Source organism: Dendrobium catenatum, unplaced genomic scaffold, assembly GCF_001605985.2.
Source record: "Dendrobium catenatum unplaced genomic scaffold, ASM160598v2 original_scaffold_212897, whole genome shotgun sequence".
Lineage (NCBI taxonomy): Eukaryota > Viridiplantae > Streptophyta > Magnoliopsida > Asparagales > Orchidaceae > Dendrobium > Dendrobium catenatum.
In genome coordinates, this window is record NW_021531307.1 from 469,599 (window position 1) to 490,154 (window position 20,556).

At 36.1% G+C, this 20,556-nt stretch overlaps 1 protein-coding gene across 5 annotated transcripts in view; it reads left to right on the forward strand.

Annotated features, from left to right (window-relative positions):
* Positions 1–20,556, forward strand: part of LOC110092056 (symplekin) — a 127,880-nt gene that overhangs the window by 87,499 nt on the left and 19,825 nt on the right. For 4 of the 5 annotated variants that reach the window (XM_028692489.1, XM_020816411.2, XM_020816416.2 and 1 more), the window contains 5 exons: positions 3,691–3,786; positions 3,893–3,973; positions 4,060–4,131; positions 19,883–19,927; positions 20,028–20,111. In XM_028692489.1, the coding sequence (XP_028548322.1) occupies positions 3,691–3,786; positions 3,893–3,973; positions 4,060–4,131; positions 19,883–19,927; positions 20,028–20,111 (378 nt within the window). Of the gene's footprint in view, positions 1–3,690; positions 3,787–3,892; positions 3,974–4,059; positions 4,132–4,990; positions 5,099–19,882; positions 19,928–20,027; positions 20,115–20,556 lie in introns of those variants that run through there. The other variant, XR_002302552.2, reaches the window with a different exon arrangement.

The window sequence follows — 20,556 nt, forward strand, 5'->3', positions numbered from 1 at the left end:
AAAGTTTTATTCTTTGTGAGTACTAATTAACTGAATATCATGGTCAATTGTTGGTATCTGTTTATTGTTTTAATTATCGTGTTATTTTAATCATTTAGTTTTTATTTATTGTCATACACTTAGCAGAACTCTTTACTGATCCTTTTCTATTAACAAGACTAGGCCATGTGGTCGATGGTGCCAACTTCATATTTTTCTAAAATTGGGGTGACTTTTTGTGGTATTGAGCTATCTTTTAACATGCATTTGCCCATGAGACTTTTTATGTCTCCTTGAAGTGCGACTTTTATGAACTCTATGTTAGATTGCTTTTGTTTTTTTGTATATATTGTATTTTTTTTTCTATTTTATTATGCTGTCATGCTTAAAAGCATTCTTAAGCGATAAATAGGGAGTTACGTGTTGAGCAAATGCTTGTAGAAACGTACGATATATCTGATTGCTTAAGATCATTAGGTGAGATACTATGATTGGAGTAATTAGAGTGAGCCAGTTTGATGATTGCCATTTTGCATGTGTATATATTTTCCAATTTGCTTCTGAGATACTAAAGATTGCCTATTTAATATTAACATAAGCCAAAGTGAATGAAGCTGTTTGGGAAATTATAAGGTGGTCTTCTAACAAACTTTTATTTGAAGTGTGAAATAACCTATATTGAGATGCATGCATTGGTCAATTGATTTGTGCATATATTTTAGCAGTTTGATAAATCTACTCTTTGCTAATGGTCCTACCTAGAGGATGTATTATTAGTTTTTTTTAGGCTCTTGTTTAGTTTTAGGGTGCTAATTTGGACGGTGATGAGCACTTTCATAACCATTTGTTTCATTTGTGAGTGATAGTTGTAAGTGCCTATCTACTAATTTGGAAATAGCCCGAGTTTTGAGTCCGCTAATGCTGCATTTCTAAAGGAGAGGGATTTAATAGGAGGATCGGGGGATATAGTTCATGGATATGGAATGTTGAAATCTATGGCTAGGTCCGGATGGTTTTACAATTAAGTTTTTTCAATAATGCTTGGGTATAGGGGTATGTAGTTTAGGTGGGATCGTTGTTACGGTTGCATTTTAAGAATTTTTTTTGGTTATGGTTCAAATCATCACTTCTTAAAGTTTTCAGTCTCCACCATTATTATTTTTCTGATCTCTTATTTATTACCTTGAGAATAAGGTTCTGTATAGCAATTGAAATGGAGTATTTAGACCTATAGCTTATCTGTCAGCTATTTTTTAGTGAAGTTGATTTCTATATTCTATGAATTTCGTGTTTAAGCTCCTTTTTGTCTACTTTTTCGGTGGTGGGGATGGGCTTTGGAGTTTTTGGAGTTTTATTTTGGGTGCTTGGTTGGAGGTGGTGTGGGTGGGGTGGGGTGGTTTTGGTTTATTTTATTGATTGTGTTGATTTAGTGTAGGTGGGGGGGGTGGGGGGGGTCTTTTGTTGTTTTTGTTCATTATATGTATTGCTTTTTTTTATGTTTGGCTGGGTTTTTAGGATTTTGATTTGTTGTTTTTTTGTGTTGTTTGATTGGTTTGTTTTTGTTTTTTTTTTTTTTTTTTTGATATAGTTGATGTGGGCTTTGTTTTGATTGATGGTTGTTTGCTTTGCACTGTTGTTAGGTCTATGTTGTTTGTGATCTTTGGAGGGGTCATTTTTTTTCGTTTTTTGAGTATTAGTCTGATTGACCATTTTTATTATAGGAGTTACTGATTTACAGCTTAATGCTAGCTATCTTGTTATTGAGTAAGAAGGATAAAATGGAATGGCACTTGCGGATAGAAGAAAGAGGTTAGAAGCCAGACGAAAGGTTGGAAAGAGTCCGAGGATTTCCAGGAGGGGAGAAAGAGAAGGGTGGAAAGAGCGCGGGATTTCCAAGCCAAAAACCTTCACAGGTTTTTGTCCCAATCACATTATCACTTTTTTTTCTTAACACACACTCAACCTCATTTTATGGCAAGAAAGGATGCCAAAGCCACCTTTTGAATCCACTCATCCCAAGCTTTATGTTCCAAGGATTTCCAAATAGCTTCTTTTTCGGAAACAACCCAGCGCTCCGGACAAGCAGCAGCAATCAGGCGAAACTTTCAAAGCAGCACAGTAATCCATTTTCGAAACAGCTTTATTAATTCTGAAGAATAGAATGGTTAATCACGGCACAGGAGCCATAAGCAAACAGCCCGTCAATCCAAAGCAGGCAAAGCATCGGGAAAAACGCATGCTCGGGAAAAGACTGGTTAATTCCCAAGGAAATTAATAATTTCCAATTGAATTCTCAGCATAGAATTTCAGCCCCATTATACAGCATGGAATCAAGAGACAAGAAGAAAATGGGAAGGGAAGGGCAAAGGAAATGAGAAGAAAAAGGGGAAAGAAGAAAAATAATTTTGAATATGGGTATTTTAGGTTCAATAAAATGAACTAAAATCAGCTCATAATGGCTTATTTTTTTTACTAGACGAGTTAATGCTAGAGGAGTCATCAAATTTAGGATTGCTTTGACCCCCCTTACCTTTCCCCCCCCCCCCCCCCTACCTACATCAACGTCATTATGATATGATAACTTAAAAGTTAAGAGAATTATATAGTAATTACATTTTTTAAATAAATATTATCATAAAATAAGAAATATCTTTAATTTATTAAATAACTTAAATTCAATTGAAGAAAAAATAGTTACATGATAGCTTAGATTGTTGGTTTGAAGATGAGAAAATTGATTATTTTGCACAAAAAAAAAAAAACATTAGAAAAATCATAGGTAATTAGAGCAGAATAAGAAAATAAAAATTAAAATTAAGCACCTGTTAAGTTCATAAGTAATATACTTTAAAATAAAAGAGAAAAAAAATAGCTTAACTGAAAGTTATTTATGTAATATACTTTATTTATTATTATTATTTAAGGCACATGTGGATATGCGTGCTTGTTAATTTTTTTTTTAGAGATGGTGTGTCTGGCGCATTTCTGGCAAATGCATGTGTCTTGCTTATATTTGACATGATAGACTTCATTATTACAAAGTATTGATACATCATAGATGGATAGTTACTTTTTTGAGGCATACGGTGCGTTGGAAGATAAAGGTAGTGTTTCTCTGTGATTAGAATAGCCCACCATCAGTAGAAAATTTATATGGTAGTTTTAGGTTACAAAATAAATTCCTTCCCATATAAAATGTTGACTTTATCCCATCAAATATTTGGCTTATGTCTCAAAACACTTGATGATCCTGGCTATTTTTAAGTTTCTGTTATTTGTGGAGCTGTGGATAATCGATCATATGCTTCTACATTTGAGTGAGGGATTGTTGTTAGGAGATGTTTTATGTAGGAACGCTAGATTGAGTTGGAGTAACATAATTTTCATTGTTATTGAAGTTGCTTTCTGAGTTTTATTTTTGATTGGGGAGCAGGCTAGGCTTTTGGTGTAAAGCAATGTCATAACTAGAACCTCTTGTTGTTGAGAGGATACTGGAGGAAAGAAATTAGCAGTTTCATGTCTGGCTATTATAAAAGAAAATTGTGAATGATGGAAAATATTCTTCCCGAGTTCCGTGGTTTTGCGATTTTATTTTATCAGCACTTCCTCTAAAGCCTTTTACATCTTCTTGGTTTCAATTGCATACCAATTATACTTCAATCACATATTATTATATCTTTATAGTGATGTGCTTTAATTTTAACTTTTCAGGGTTCAACTCAATCTGGTGATTCACTGACCCCTGCTGAAATTCTAATTTCTATTCATGGTATTGATTCTGAGAAAGATGGGGTACCTTTGAAAAAGGTACAGTTCTTCAGTTTTACTCTTCATTTACTCAATAGCTCTTGCAAAAGGAAATTCTTCTGTTTACTTTTTATTTTTCAATAGCTCTTGTAACTTTGCTTCACAGATTATGGATGCTTGTTCTGCATGCTTTGAGCAGCGGCTTGTGTTCACTCAACAAGTTTTAGCAAAGGTTTTGAATCAATTGGTATGGTTTGGAGATCTCATGTACCTATCTGGCCTTTGTGTTATTAAGCTGATTATTATTTTGTGAGGTGTTTTTTCATTTTCCAGGTTGAACAGATTCCTCTTCCTTTGTTGTTTATGCGTACTGTCATACAAGCAATTGGTGTTTTCCCTGGTTTGGTAAGCATTTGGTAGCCTTTTTGTTTACTTTTACTAACTCGCAAATGGAAAGTATACTAAGGGCATGCGAATTTTAATTTGATTAAACTTGTTGCTTTCCTAACATGGTGCACTTTTTTTTTTTTTGATTTTATTGTAGTCAGAGAAAGTGGTATCAAAATTACTTAATAGTCGTTAAGCTATCTCTTACATTTGTCTCCATAGATATCTGCGAATGTTGACATTACTTGATTTTTTTTGTTTTCTTTCCTGCTCCATAAATTCTCCTATATTTTTGAAATGATTTTCTTCTTTCTTTTTCTTAAGGCAAATTTTTATGGTTTCAGGACCTCTTGTATAAAGTTTTATATTGATCTACTTGGACACTGAGATCCGGTTTGGCCTAGCCTAAGTCCTAAAGATTTTAGAGAGTCTGAAGTAAATTATGGTTTTAGGGTTCGTTTTTTTGGTTTCATTTTCTTATAATTAGATTTGTAAAATTATCCAAGTTAAAACTATATTGTTTAGGCGTGTAAGCTAACAAATCAAAATTCCAAGAATGAGGATGAAACTTCAATATCTGAGCATTGCTCTGATCTATGGGTATGAGTGAGGCGGAACTAGCCATTAATATTCTTTCCCAACAGAATTTGCTGAAGTGGACATGCATCCATGGATGACAAACATGTTCAATTAACATATCTAGTTGTCAAAAAGGTTGCTAACATTTGGCTTAGGTAGGTATCTTATGCTTGTATATTTGAAGTGACAAACTGTTTCATTTGTCTTGATTAATGTATTAAGCTTAATCAATGATGGGGTCTACTCTGATCTACAACTTGGTAGTGTTGATAAATAATGACGGCATCCATTTAAACAGGTCATTGTTCTACGTTCAAATATAATGAAACCAGAAACTGAGTTCTATTGAACAAATGGTTGAAAATACAACAAAGAGGGGCAAGCATCAATTTCATCTTTTGCAGAGGTACATAAATGAAATTTAATGTTGGAAACTTCTAGCTATTTGTTTTGGCTTAGTCAACCTGAAGAATCATGCTTCTTTCACTGTCGTGTGGCTCTCATGGTAACAGGTCTATCATTGCTTCTCATAGTCAGAAGGCCACGCATCAACGGGAATCAACAAATAATTTATTTCATTTGATGCAGAGCGTGTAATGTCTTTGTTGCTTCCTGCTCCAGCTATTGGGTTTTGGTGCTTGTTCCTCAGCTTCCTGTTTTGATGACTTGGCCTCCATCAATGAATTTTGTGGCGACCATCTCTCATGGCTTTCTTTATGGCCTTTTGTGGTTCTATGACTACCCTACTTTGATCCTTCTCTATCAGATGGCATTCAGTGGTTTTGGCATCTCCTCTTCATTTGTGGCACTTGTGGTAGAGGGAGACATTGCCAAATCATTGTGATGCGCTTTGTTATCAAAAACAGCAACACTCCATGAGATTCAACACAAAAACAGATTTATATTTATAGAAAATCAAATACTAACAAAGCAAGATACAATGGTCCTTTTCGAGAGAAGGACCTTCTCTCCGAAACCCTAGACGCCACTAGGATCCCTCAAAAAAAGAAAACTACAGTATTCTCAAACATGACATAAACCTTTCTTCCATCTGTTCTTGCATGACAAGATTCCATGATTCAGCTTGACCCCCTCTATCTCTGATTACCCACTCCCCTTGCTCGAAATGCCTCCCATAATGGTCGGCCACTCCACCACCTCCACTACACAATTTCCTCCTTGTTGTCTCCTCTTATGGAAACCTTGATCCACTCTTTATTGAAGCCCTAGGAGGTGGCTCTTGATGGATGAAACTCTCCTTGTTGAACCCCTTCCGTCCGATCTCCTTTCCCTTAGATTCGGCCAAGGAAATCCTGGTCAAATCTTGGTTAGGGTTAGTAATTGGAACCGCCGGTGGATATAATATTTGTGTTAATTAAAAATATCCTAAAATATATAATTTAAATGAAATATTTCTAAGTTTGATTAGAAATATTTTCAACTTAACTACAATGGGGTTTGAAGTTATATTATGATATTTAATGGGACAATCCTATAATATATTTATACTGGATAGATGACTTAGAAAAATTCTTTGAAAAGAACAATTTATTTGATTCCCAAAAAGTGGAACTTACTAAGACAAAATCATGGAACTTTCTCAAATATTTTGGCGAAGCATTGTTGCGACAACAAAACTACTAGAGTTGATATGAGACATGAACTTAAGGAATAACATTTTTCATTTCTTGTTTATAGGCATCAATTGCATGATCTATTTAAAACTTTAAATAATGTTATTATAGTGAGTTTAAAATTCAGAGTCTTTTTGTCGTATTCCAGAGTCTGTTATGTTGTGCAATTTGGTATTTGTTCCAAAACCAAACGATCTTGAAGCCACGTATTCTTCTGGGTTTAATTTGAAAGTTAATCGGTTTTTTAATCATTTGGTTGATGATAAAATCATGAGTTTTTGCATGTCTTATGTTCTATCTAAAGATGAGAATGATACTTCAGATTGTTTGCTTGAAAATAACATAAAGAATTCCTTTGTTTCTGTAATAGTTTACCCAATTCTGATTTGAAGGAGGGAAATGTTTGGGCCAAAACACAACATATTACTGTAATTTCTTTGGATTCAAAATCTGAAAGTGTGGGATGGGAATGTTGTTAAGATTCTTTGTAAAAATTTACTTTTTTCCCATTGTAGTATTGAGTTGAGGCGTCAATGGTGTAAATTTGGCGGTTTTCATTTATCATCTCTTGGATTAGATTGGATCTTGTGTTCCTTTCAATCGTCTGATGCCATTGAGGAAGTTTTAAGTGGAGGCCCTTGGTATGTTGGTGGATTCATAATTGGTATGGATGAATAGACACCAAATTTTCTCCTCTATCTTTGGAAGGTTTTATCTTCACCGATTTGGATTTATTTTTCTCATTTGTCATTACAATGTTGGGATGAAGTTAATGTGACAAAGATTGTTTCAAGTAAAAGAAACACTTTGTTATTAGAGGCAACATGTTCAAGTGCGATAGAAGGGAATTTGCTAGAGCTTGTGTTTGATTCAAGTTAAATTCTAAGTTATCACATGGAATATGAATAGAAGGTAAATATGGGAAATTTTTTCAAAAATTTGAGTATGAAAATATCTCTACCTTATATTTCAAGTGTGGCATGATTGGGCATAAGGACTCATGTCCTGATGGACAAGGTGTAAAAATTGGTAATTGCCACTTTCCTGCTTCGTATTCAGTCAGGAAAGTCCTGGAAAATATTGATAATGGACCTTTATAATCATATAATGATTTTTTTTTATGGTCCTTGGATGCATGTTCAATTCAAGAATAATAGGACCGTATCAACATCCAAGAGGACGGATGTCAAAAGTCTTAATTCAGCATCTGATGTCAAAGATTCATTTAGAGATAATAACAAATTAAATTTATTATCTCTGGGGAATGCTGTAATAGAATATGCTGAGGTGATGCGAGCAAAAAATATAGGGGACCCTATATTTTTTGATCACAAAAAGAACGACCTTTCTAGATACAAAATAAAGACATAAAATACTTAAAACAAACTTTAATATTATAAAAATGAAAGACTTACAAACTTTGACTCAAACAAACTTGACTCAAATAAGACACCCTAAAATTGCTTCACTTAGAGAAGAGGGATACAGGTAGAGTGGCACTTGCGGAGAGACGAAAGAGGTTAGAAGCCAAGACGAAAGGTTGGAAAGAGCTCGCAAGATTTCCGAAGGGGATGAGAAAGAAGACAGACAAAGCTCGCAAGCTTTTCCATGAAACCCGCAGGTTTACATTTCCAAAAATCGCATCACATAACATATCTAAAACATTACAAACAACTCCTATACTATAGGCATGAGAGGAGAATATAAATAGCCAGCAACATTAATTTAAAAGCTTATTTAAATAGGGAATATGAAAGCAAACAGGCACTTCCTTGGAACGAGTACCAAAGCCACAGAAAAGCCCCCATTCATTCACGGGAAACAACCCACCAGGAACCGAAGAGGCAGCCGCTAGAAACCAAGGAGCCAAGGCAACGGAATTCCAAGAGCCATCCACGGGAAACCAAGAGCCATCCGTGGGGAACCAATGACCAAGCACGGAAAACAACTAACATTGGGATTCCGAAAGCCATTTTGGAATTCCAAGGGACAAACTCAATTTTTAAAACTATAAATAAAAGTTACATAAATAAGACAATTAATGAACTAAAACCTAGCTAATAATGAGCTAACCTTTAGTTCAATAAATGAACTAAAACAAAGCTCATAAAATGAGCTAAATTCCCAGCTCCAAATTTTATTAAGCTTGTAGACTCGGGGAAAAGCCAAAAATCAATTTATTTTGGGCTTGAGTTGACCCCCCCCCCCCTGTCTACATCATGAGGCTACTTGGCATTATTGTTTTTTTATTTTTTGCATTATTTGCATAATGAGATTAGAGCAATGGAGTTTAAGATTCTTACTATTTTTTCATTTTTCCTATTTGGGATCCCTAGGATACTAACCAACCTTTTGGGTTGTCTAATATTTGGTTTCCCCATCATCCCAATTGGCTCAAAATGAGGAGTAGTGAATTTTGTCTTTGTTATGATATTTTCATTTTTGCAAATATTTTTTTCTTAGGTTTTTGCTTTTCCATAATTGTTACCTACCATTTGTTAGGTAAGATAACATTCTTAGTTGTTTTTAGTTTCTGCTTGTACTAGGATTTTTCTTTTATTGTTTAATGCAATTTGCAATCCTCAGAAAAAAAAAGTCATATTGATCTTATATTTTTGATGTTATTATTATGGTTGATATTATGATTATTGTTGATAATGGGATATAAGAGGTACCATATGTTGTGGAACGAGAAACTCTTTAATGATGATTCATGAATTTTTCAATAAGAAATTCAATAGTTACACATAATCTGTTGCAAGAAATGAAATTAAATAATTCACCAAAGTTAAATTTTTCCCAGCTAAGCAAAATTTATATGGATCGTGCAACTTTCATACTGTTATGTTATAAGCAGCTTCTTGCTTAGGTGAACGTGCCTTCCAGTCTTACTTGACTTCTACTTTGTTAAATAATGATCCTCCTTTATCGCTTTATGGTGCCCTTTGGGTTTGACTCAATGGCTTCCTGATGGGATCTAAATTGCTTCAAACCCCTATTTATGGTTAGAGAGAATTTCTCCAAACTGGATTTTTTAACATTTGCAAGAGGTTGTTCCCTGGTGTATACTTTTTGCTGATGATATTCTTCTTATTGATAAGACTAGAGAGGGAGTTGAAGGTAAACTTGAATTACGAAGGTCAACCTCATAGTCTAAAGGTTTTCATTTGAGTAGATGTAAAACTGAATATATGGAGTGTAATTTTGGTAGTAATACATCTAGTGGAGGGTTTGTGACTGGGTGATCAAGTCATTATAAGAGTAAACGTTTTAGATATCTTGGGTCTATTGTTCAGAGTGCTGGTAAAATAGTTGGGGATATTATAAGCAGAATTCAGGTTGGATGGTTGAAGTGGAGGAAAGCATCAGACTTGTTGTATGGTAGAAAAGTCTCCCTCAAACTTAAGGGAAATTCTATAAGATGGTTGTGAGACCTGCAGTGCAGTATGTTGATCTTTAAAACAGAAGCATAATATTAAGTTAAGTGTTGCAAAGATGCGGATGGTCAGGTGGATGAGTAGCTTTACTCTTAGAGATTGAATACGAAATGAGCATATACTTGAATCGGTTGGAGTAGCTTCAGTGGAAGATACTATTAGAAAGTCTCCTTAGATAGTTTGGTCACATAAAATGGCGGCCTTCCGATGACCCGGTTAGGAAAGTAGATGTAATAGATCTGGCTTATGTTAAGAAAGGTAGAGGTATACGACTTAGTTATAAAATATTAGAAATGACCATTATTTTTTATATTTAAATGAGAATTTGATTCTTAGCCAGACACAATGGTGAAAAAGGATTCATTGGAACCAAATTCCTAATAATTCCAGAATAATGAATCTTTATAATATGAAGCCTGATTTTAAAAAAAAATTGAAAGTAGATAAAAATGCATCAAATTGTGCTTGATTTTCATACGATTTTAATTTTCAGCTAGTTCTAGGTGCAACAGAGTTTGTAGTTAGGTGTGATATTTAGGCTGATTTTGTGAAACATGTGCTTTCCCCTCCTAAAAAAAAAAAATGCTTTCCCCTCCTATTTGAAGAACTCACCTCCAAAGAGTTTGTGTTGTTTTTTTTTTTCAATGATCATTTTGAAAATAGAGTTTGTGTTGTTGTTGTTGTAATACCCAACCTCCTTAAAGTAGGGTACAAACTTTGCTCAAATTATACCCCATATTTTCCTCTAACATAAAAAAAATAAAATCCTAAGTTATGCTTATAATAATTCAGCACCTCTGAAAGTTTGTCCTATAGCCTTTATAGCAAACTCTACTAATCTCAGCATGCAGCAACTGAGATAATAATGTGTGGTGATGATTAATTAATTCCTCATCTCTTTACTTAAACCATACTCCATTTTTTACCTAGTGGAAGTCCTTAGCTATTCCATCCAGAACCGCAAGCTTGTTGGGCGTGAAAAGGGGGCTGGCCGAATTCTGGAGGGAGGGAATCAGCTGCTATAGAGGGTGTTAGCATGGAATTTTTATTCTGAAAGGAAGAGGAGTAGAGAAGAAGATTGAGGGAAAAGGTAAGTATGTGTTAATTTGTTAGTGTAATTTTATCTAATTGTTGTTTAAGACTCCTATAGCTGCTTTTGGTACCTGCTATAGATGAATTTCCTGCTGTAGGAGGCTGTTGTTTGTGAAGCAGCTGCTGTAGGAAGCCGCTGTTGGTGAAATAGCCGCTGTAGATGAATTTCCTGTTGTAGGAAGCTGTTGTTGGTGAGGCAGCTGCTATAGAAAGCTGCTGTTGGTGAAATAGCTGTTGTAGGTAGCTGCTGCAGATGAATTTCCTGCTGTAGGAAGCTGCAGTTGGTAAAAATTGCTGTTGTAGGTGAAGTTGCTGCTGTAGGAAGTTGTGGTTACATGAGGGACTGATTAGAGCGAGAAGAAGAAGAGAAGGAGAAGGTGATGGCAGTTTGGGTTGTTGATTAGTTAAAAATGTGAAGATTTTGGAGTAAAGGATATTATAAGGAAGTTATTTAGTTATCTATATACTTCTACTCCTTTCTATTTTAAATTACACTTGGATCATTAGTTGGTTTGCGTACAGGATACCATTGTGCGGGGAAAATCTTGGGGAAAAACTCAAATTTTATATGCAAAGGGAGAATTGAAAGGTGTGTGGTTAGGAAATATTTAATTGTATTAGTATAATGGTAAATTGTATGAATCATTGATTATTGAATTGAGTCGGTTTAGGTGCCTCATACACGTAAGCGGAGACGAGGGGTCCGATTGAGTGAATAAATGCATCAAAAAGGTAAAATATGTGTTTAATTACAGTTTTCAAATTATAGAATAAACATGCAGTTGAATTAGTAGTGGTTGACCCATGTCATCGTATTCTAGTCATTTTGGAATTAGCTTGATATTGTGATCCATGGCTCCATGCAGCCCTTCGCTTATATAACTTCTTGTAATATGTAATTTAGTTCTATATTGTTGCAATGTACAATTCAATTCTGGTTGCTTATATCTGCTTAGATGTTGATACAACCGATAGTTATATTAATTTATATTCATATGCATAGTTTCATAGTTATATATATGGGAAAATGTTACATAACCCAAATATGAACATGCAAGGATCAAATCAGTTTGGGAAGGTGTCTTCTCAAATGATAGGCAGATGAAGGGTAATGTGACCCTGATGGGTAGTGTAACCCAGTGGAGGCAATGCGACCTTGGTATGATATTAAGTTTATGAGCGATAGAGGTAGAGCGACTTAAAGAGGCATTGCGACCTTAAAAGACTATATGCTAGAGTTCTAGACCTAAGATGGGACACAAACAATCTAATGAATGAAATTTTCATAACTCTGCATAAACCTTATATGTACTAGCAGTATCTTCACTTGTTATGTTATGACTTGTTATGCATAATTCCTATTTAATGATAATTGACCCTAGTTTTACATTCTCTTGTTGATGCACGTGAAGGTTTTATATGTCTATATGTGACTACTATATTAGAGATGTATATCTTGCTGGGTATTATTCTTACTAGATTGTTCTGGTTGTTGCAGGAAGAGGGAAGCAGAAGGGTGAACCAGAATAGGGTCTGGTTATGTTAGTGAAAATTTTGTTATTTTGACCAATTTAACACAGTTTTTGAAGGACAGTAGCCGATGGTTAGCCGGTTTTTGTTTTTGATCGATGCTCTATAAAAAAAGGTTTTTGGAAATAAAATATTGATTGTTTCCGTTTATGATTGATGTTTGTTATGATTTCATTCTCATCTGGTTTTGCAGTTAGCTCTTATGTTATAATAAATATAATTGAGTAAATTAGGTTATTGACGACCATTGTTATTGCGTTTTGCATCGGTTGTTTAAAGTAGGGCAGACGTGGGGCATGACAAAAGTGGTATCAGAGCAAGTTTTAAAGGTCTAGCAAGTTCTTGCGGAAGCAGTAATCGATATAATGATTTGGGTGAAATGATTTAAATTTTATAGAGCATAGGTGGGGTTCGTCTTCTAAGATGAAATCTAATTTCTAGGCGTGGCCCGTGTCTTAGAGATAATATAAATGTTTAACTTAAAACCTAGCTGGACCTTCTATTAGAAAGCAATTCTTTTTGTGTTTGCGTACAGGTTTGAGTTTGATACATACTCTGGTGCCAAAGTATAATTATCTAAATTTTGTACCAGGTGTAATGGCCGAAAGTTTTCCGGAGGGAACTAGTGGAGGGCCAATATTGCTTGGCCGAATACTGGAAGAACTTGAGAATGTTGCACTAGCTGAGAGAGGTGAACCTAGGGTGTAGAATACGCCACCAGTGCCGGATCCTGCATTAGTGATGTCAGGAATGATGATGCAAATGCAGATTATGATGCAAATGATGCTGAGAGAGATTATAATGCAAATAAAATAGAATTCGAACTTTAAACTAGTCGCGGCGCTCTGAAAAGCGTGCGAGGTCTAAAATGATATTTTTCGGGTTTTACAGGGGAAGGGATGATTTTTATCACCGGGGTACTGAATTTGAAAGTAGAAGAGGGAAATATGAGGAAGGGTTCATGTATGATCGTCGGAGGGAAGATCGTGACCACTGGGTAGCACTTCCTCTTTGAGGAATGGGAGGTTTTGAAGGAGTTAGGGGAAACGGGGGTGACCTGAGGGTGAGGAAACTGAAGATGCCCATCTTTGAGGGCTAGGACGCACATGGATGGATCTACAAGGTGTAGCGATGCTTTGCAATCAATGGGTTTATTGAGGAGGAGAAGATGACAGTGGCAGGACTGTGTTTGGAAGGGAATGCACTGACATGGTACCAATGGCGAGACACGTGGCGACCCATACGAAGCTAGAGGGAGTTCAAGGACTGTTTACTAGAATGGTTTCGAACCAATAGGGGAGGAGATTTCTACGAACAGTTCTTTGCCCTAATGTAGGAGGAGATAGTGACAAAGTACCATGATCGATTTGAGTACCGAGCTAGCAGGCTGGATCGTCTTTCTGAGACCGTGCTTGAGGGGAACTTCATGAAGGGGCTCAAATTGGAGATCAGAGCAGCTGTTAGAGTGATGAGACCGTGCGACTTGGGGGAGGCTATGGAGTTGGTGCAGTTGGTTAAAGACAATAAACATCTGGAGAGGGGGGCTCGAGGCAATAGCTCCGGGGGATCCTACAGGGTTACTACTTTTCTATCTCCAAAGGAGCTGCACTGGGAGGTTCGCGCGACGTATTAAAGGAGAAGTTTTGAGGAGCGGGATAGTGGAGGAGGAAGAGAAGTTACATCTGGACGTCGCAGAAGTCTCTCAAAACTCTGTGGTGAGATTCACCCTGAATCACACCATAAAAGTGAGGGGAGAAATAGTTGATCGGGAGGTAGTTGTGCTGATCGATAGTGGCGCCACCCATAATTTAATCCCTAGCTACATCGTAAATCTGTTGGGGGTGAAATTAGTGGACACGAGAGGATATAGAGTGATGATGGGCACGGGGAAGGTGGAAATGAGTAGAGGAGTTTGCAGGGGAGTGGTGTTGACTATTCAAGGGTTATAGGTGAGGGAGGATTTTCTTCTCTTGGAGTTGGGAAGTACCGGCGCTCGGGTGTAGTGTTAAATAGGCAAGGGTTCCCACATCATGGACGGATATGGGAAAAGAAACTAGTCCATGAAACTAAAATTAGGATAGAAATTTGGAATATAGGTTCCCTTACAGAAAAATTAATGGAATTAATAGATATTATGATTCGTAGGAAGATAAATATTTTGTGCATTCTGGAAACTAAATAGGTTGGATAGTTTAAGGCTAAGGAAATTGATAGTTTAGGATTTAAACTTTTGTATTCGGGTAGGAGTCGTACTAGAAATGGTGTAGGTGTTATTATAGATAAGAGTTTGAAGGATAATGTTATAAAAATTAATAGAATTGGAGATAGAATTATAGCTTTAAAGATTGTTGTTGATGATAAGATTGTTAATATTATAAGTGCTTATGCTCCTCAAGTAGGTTTGGATATGAGTTCTAAATTAAATTTTTGGAATGACTCAGAAGAATTAATATAAAATATACCTCTTGAAGAAAGAGTTTTTATTGGAGGAGATTTAAATGGACATGTTGGTAGAGAGGTAAATGATTAAAGAATATTAACCAAAATATTTTTGTGAGTAAGATTTTAGATCTTAAGATTTTGTCTGTGCATGAGGATGCTAATATTATGTGGGAAAAAGTGGCTAGTGATATTAAGAATATTGCAAAAGATGTGCTTGGAGTATCTAAGGGAAAAGCTCCTAATAGTAAAAATAGTTGGTGGTGGAATCCTAATGTGCAAGAAAAGATTAAAAATAAGAAGCTTTGTTATAAAAATTGGTTTAATTTTAAAAATTCTGATAATTGGGAATTATATAAAGTGGCTCGTAAGGATTCTAAGAAAGCAATATGCGATGCAAAGGCATTAGCTTTTAGTGATTTATATAATAGATTAGATACTAAAGAGGGAGAAAGATATATGTATAAGTTAGCCAAACAAAGAGATAGGAGTAGTAAGGATTTAGTTCAAGTGAAGTGTATTAAGGATGAAGATCAAAAAATACTTTTCTTAGAAGATGATATTCAACAAAGGTGGATGAGATATTTTGCTAAACTTTTTAATGAAGTGTGTGATAATAAGATTGACTATAGTGACCTTAGCACCCTAAATGAAAGTAAAGATTTCTGTTTTTATCGGCGTATTAGTAAAATTGAAGTTAGAGAGGCTTTAAATAGAATGAAGGGTGGAAAAGCTGTTGGACCTGATGATATTCCAATAGAGGTGTGGAAATGCTTAGGAGATGAAGGAATTTCATGGCTTACTAAACTTTTTAATACTATTTTGAAGACTAAGAAGATGCCAGATGAGTGGAGAATGAGTGTGTTAATTCCTATTTTTAAGAATAAAGGTGATGTTCAAGATTGTGCGAATTATAGAGGTATTAAGTTAATGTGTCATACTTTAAAACTATGGGAGCGAGTTATGGAGCATAGGTTGCGGCGTGATACTAATGTTTCTCAAAATCAATTTGGATTCATGCCGGGTAGGTCGACTATGGAAGCCATACATTTATTCAGAGGTTTGATGGAAAAATATAGAGGAAATAAGGAGGATCTACATATGATATTTATTGATTTAGAAAAAGCATATGATAAAGTTCCAAGAGAAGTGCTATGGAGAGTTCTTGAAAAGAAAGGAGTCAATAATGCTTATATTCAAATCATTAAAGATATGTATGCAGGAGCTATTACTTGTGTTCAAACACAAGGTGGTTTGACCAAGTATTTTTCCTATTTCAGTTGGGTTACATGACGGATCAGCCTTAAGCCCATATCTTTTAGCTTTAGTCATGGATGTTCTCACTAGACATTTGCAAGAGGATGTACCTTGGTATATGCATTTTGCTGATGATATTCTTCTTGTTGATAAGACTAGAGAGGGAGTTGAAAGTAAACCTGAATTATGGAGGTCAACATTAGAGACTAAAGGTTTTCGCTTGAGTAGATCTAAAACAGAATATATGGAGTGTAATTTTAGTAGTAATAGACCTAGTGAGGGAATTGTGACTTTGGGCGATCAAGTCATTAATAAAAGTACATGTTTTAGATATCTTGGATCTATTGTTCAGAGTGATGGTGAAATTGATGGAGATATTATCAGCAGAATTCATGTTGGATGGTTGAAGTGGAGGAATGCATCGGGCTTGTTGTGTGATAGAAAAGTACCCCTCAAACTTAAGGGAAAATTCTATAAGATGGTAGTGAGGCCTGCAATGCTTTATGGTGTTGAATGTTGACCATTAAAAGAGAAGAATAATATTATGTTAAGTGTGGCAGAGATGAGGATGCTCAATTTGATGAGTGGCTTTACCCTTAGAGATAGGATACGAAATGAGCATATACGTGAAAAGGTTGGAGTAGCTCCAGTAGATGATAAGATTAGAGAGAGTTGCCTTAGATGGTTTGGTCATATAAAACGGCGGCCTTCCAATGACCCGATTAGGAGAGTAGAGGTATTAGATTTGACTTATTTTAAGAAAGGTAGAGGCAGACCTAAAAAGACTTTGTTAGGAAACATTAGGAACGACCTTTCTTTATTAGATTTAAACGAGAATTTGACGTTTAATAGGACACAATGGAGAAAAAGGATTCATGTAGCCGACCCCACGTAGTGGGATAAAGGCTTGATGATGTTGTTGTTGTTGGAGTTGGGAAGTACCGATGTCATCCTGGGGATGAAATGACTGCAGACCTTGGGGGTGACCAGGTCAACTGGGGTGCTCTTTGGATGGAACGGATGGTGGGAGGAAAGAGGATGGTGATCCAGGGCGATGCAGGGCTTTTTAGGGCCAGAGTATCTCTCAAATCCATGATCTGAACCATACAGGAGGTGGATATTTGATGGTGTTGCAACGCTTAAAGAGGGTCAGTGGCGGGGAAGAAGGAGACATTCCCATGGCAGTACAATCACTCATACAAAAGTTCAGTGAGGTTCTCCAGCTACCTCAAGGCTTACCACCACCCAGAGAGCAGGAGCCTGCAATCATTGTGAAGGAGGGGGTGTCATTGATTAGTGTGCGGCCCTAGTGCTGCCTCTAAATTCAGAAGGACGAGATTGAAAAGCTGATTAAGGAGATGTTGGAAGCTAGGATCATCAGACCAAGTGTGAGTCTTTTCTCAAGTTCAATTTTATTGGTCAAGTAGAAGGATGAGAGCTCGAACATCATTTCATCGTCAGGATAGATCAAAGGAGCTTAAAATACATGTTGGAGCAAAGGATGGTGATGGAGGAACATCAGAGGTTGCTGTCTAAACTATTGGGATACGATTTCGAGATCCAGTGCCGACCAGGGTTAGAGAATAAGGCAGTTGATGCCTTATCCAAGTGTGCAGGAGAGCTCCTGGAGATAACCATTTCAGTACCCCTCATGGTGGATTGTGGAGGAATCCAGGAAGAAAGTGTGCATGATGAAGAGTTGAAGAAGACCCGGATGGATCTATTGAAGGATAGGAGCAGCCACCCAGGCTATGCCCTCGAGGGGGAGAGACTGTTATACCTTGGACGGTTTCTAATGCCACGAAATTCCATCCATATTCCCCATTTATTGCAATAGTTTCATGGGAGTGCCATTGGAGGCCATTTCGAAGTAAAAAAGACATACATGAGAATTGCTTTTGAATTGTACTGAAAAGGAATGCATAAAGATGTGCAAGAGATGGTGGCGAGTTGTGAAGTGTGTTAGAGAAACAAGTATATAGCTATGGCTCCGAGGGAATTACTACAACCCTTGTCACTTCCAAACAGAGTATGGGAGGAAGTGACCATGGATTTCTTTGATGGCCTCCCACGATCAGAGGGGCTTACTGTTATTATGGTGGTGGTTGATAGGGTTAGTAAGTATGCACATTTCACTCCCCTACGACACCCCTACACCGTAGTGAAAGTGGCGACAGCTTTTATCAGGGAGGTGGTTAGACTCCATGGGATTTCAGAGTCGATAGTTTCTGATCAAGACAGTTTTCCTGAGCTATTTTTGGAAGGAGTTGTTCAAGTTACAAGGAATTATTCTCAAGAGAAGCACCGCCTACCATCCCCAAATGGACGGGCAAACGGAGGTAGTCAACCATAGTTTGGAGACTTAAGGGTTTTGCTTTTGAAACACCAAGCATATAGGCCAAATGGTTGGCATGGCCGAGTATAGGCCAAAATACCATGTACCATTTAGCTTCCCAGATGACCCCTTTTAAGGTGCTCTATGGAAGAGATCCACCACACTTAGTGTACTTTTGAAGGGGGAGCACACCTGTATTTTCAGTGGACCAGCACTTGGAGGAAAGGGATAGGGTGTTGGAGGAGTTGAAGAAACATTTAATGAGGGCATAACATATCATGAAGAGGTAGGCAAATGCACATAGAAGAGACATCCAGTTTGATGTGGGTGAGAAGGTTTTCCTAAAACTGCGGCCCTACAGACAAAAGACATTGGCCAACAGGAGAAATGAGAAGTTATCCCCAAGGTATTTTGGCCCTATGAGATAGTGGACAAAATTGGAGCAGTGACATACCGAAGACATTATATTTACGGCCAACATACATTGACCACTATCTCATAGGGCCAAAATACCACTATCTCAAGGTATTTTGGCCAAGTTATATTATATTTATTTTAAAATAAACTTAATAATTTTGTTTTATTTTAATTATTGTTTATTAAAATATTATCTAATATCAAAATTTTTACTTAAAATTTAATATGATTAATACATAAAAATGATGATTCTCCACATGATTGCACTTACGTTTGACATTTTCATCTCAATCTAACATTTTGGATTTCTTATTCTCTCATATTTTGGTGGCAGCTTAATGAATCTCTTAGCAAAGTGTTCTAGATGGGAAGACATTCATCCTCACGTTTTGTCCTCTCTAGAATTATAAGTTATTACTGCATTAGAGCTTTAATAAGTAATTTATCATATTAAAATTTTGTATTAAAAAATTTCGCATGGGCTCTTGTCCTTATGCCCCCATTATAGCTCCACCCTTGTCTGCTTTCTACAGTTCTCAGTTTATATTCATGTTAATTTCTTGTAAATTATTCATGCTTTCCACGATAAATTAAAGGATTAATGGTAAAGCTTAAATTGTTGAGAGAATCATATTAACAAAATTATTGGAGTAAAGGTGTCTTGTGTTTGTGAGGTTTGCAAGTTTTTTCTTAATTCCTATTCAGTTATGGCTACTATGGAGGAATCAAAAGGATGTCCTTGAAGTCTGATTCTTTGCAAAATTTTGTTCGAGAGGGTCTCAGTGTTTGTTTAAAGCCCGGGATGTCTCAAATTTCTATTTTTGATTTGGCCAAAGCTCTGTTGGAATGCAAGTTAATGATGTTTCTGATTCAAACTAGGTTATGTTCCAGACAATGTAAATGTAGGAGATTGGTTCCTTGCAACAAAAGTTTGACTGTTAATGTAGAAAGATTTATCTTGTAATTGATGTTTGATTATCTAGTAATTTATAGTCTCAACGTTTTTCTATTCTTGTTGATCTTCTTTAGCTTAATTTTTTATTTTGTAGGTGGATTTTGTAATGGAAATTTTATCACGGCTTGTAAGCAAACAGGTAGCTAGTTGATTCTAGGGGGTGATTCATTACCACTTACGTTTCGTTTTAATTTAGAATCAGCTTAAAATTTAATTGCTTTCTTTCCTGCTTTTATCAGATATGGAAATATCCGAAGTTGTGGGTTGGATTCTTGAAGTGCGCTCTCCAAACAAAACCTCAATCATTCAATGTGTTGTTGCAGGTTTGTTCTGCTTTCTCCGTATGTACAAATAGGACTGATAAGTACGTCCAAATCTTAAAATCATGGCATACGTTTTGTAGTTGAAATCAATTTTTTTGACCTGACAATGTATTGCTCGAAGTAATCAAATTCAACTAAAAGTTGATTTGATATGTATTTGTATATTAAAATAGATGTTCACATACAAGTAACACATATACTTTCTTTGTTTATAGATATATAATCTACAACGTTAAATATTGTATATTGCGTAAATGTGCATGTAATTATGGTCTGTATATAATAAATCAGAATAGCCCTATATGTGTGTTGACTAAATTAAAAAAAAAAAGAGAGATACATCTCTTCTTGACAAACCTCCTCTGATGCCTCCCTTGATCTGGCCCCACTTCACACGGTTTCATGATCAAACGAAGCATCTCTTTGTGATCATAACTTTCCTTCG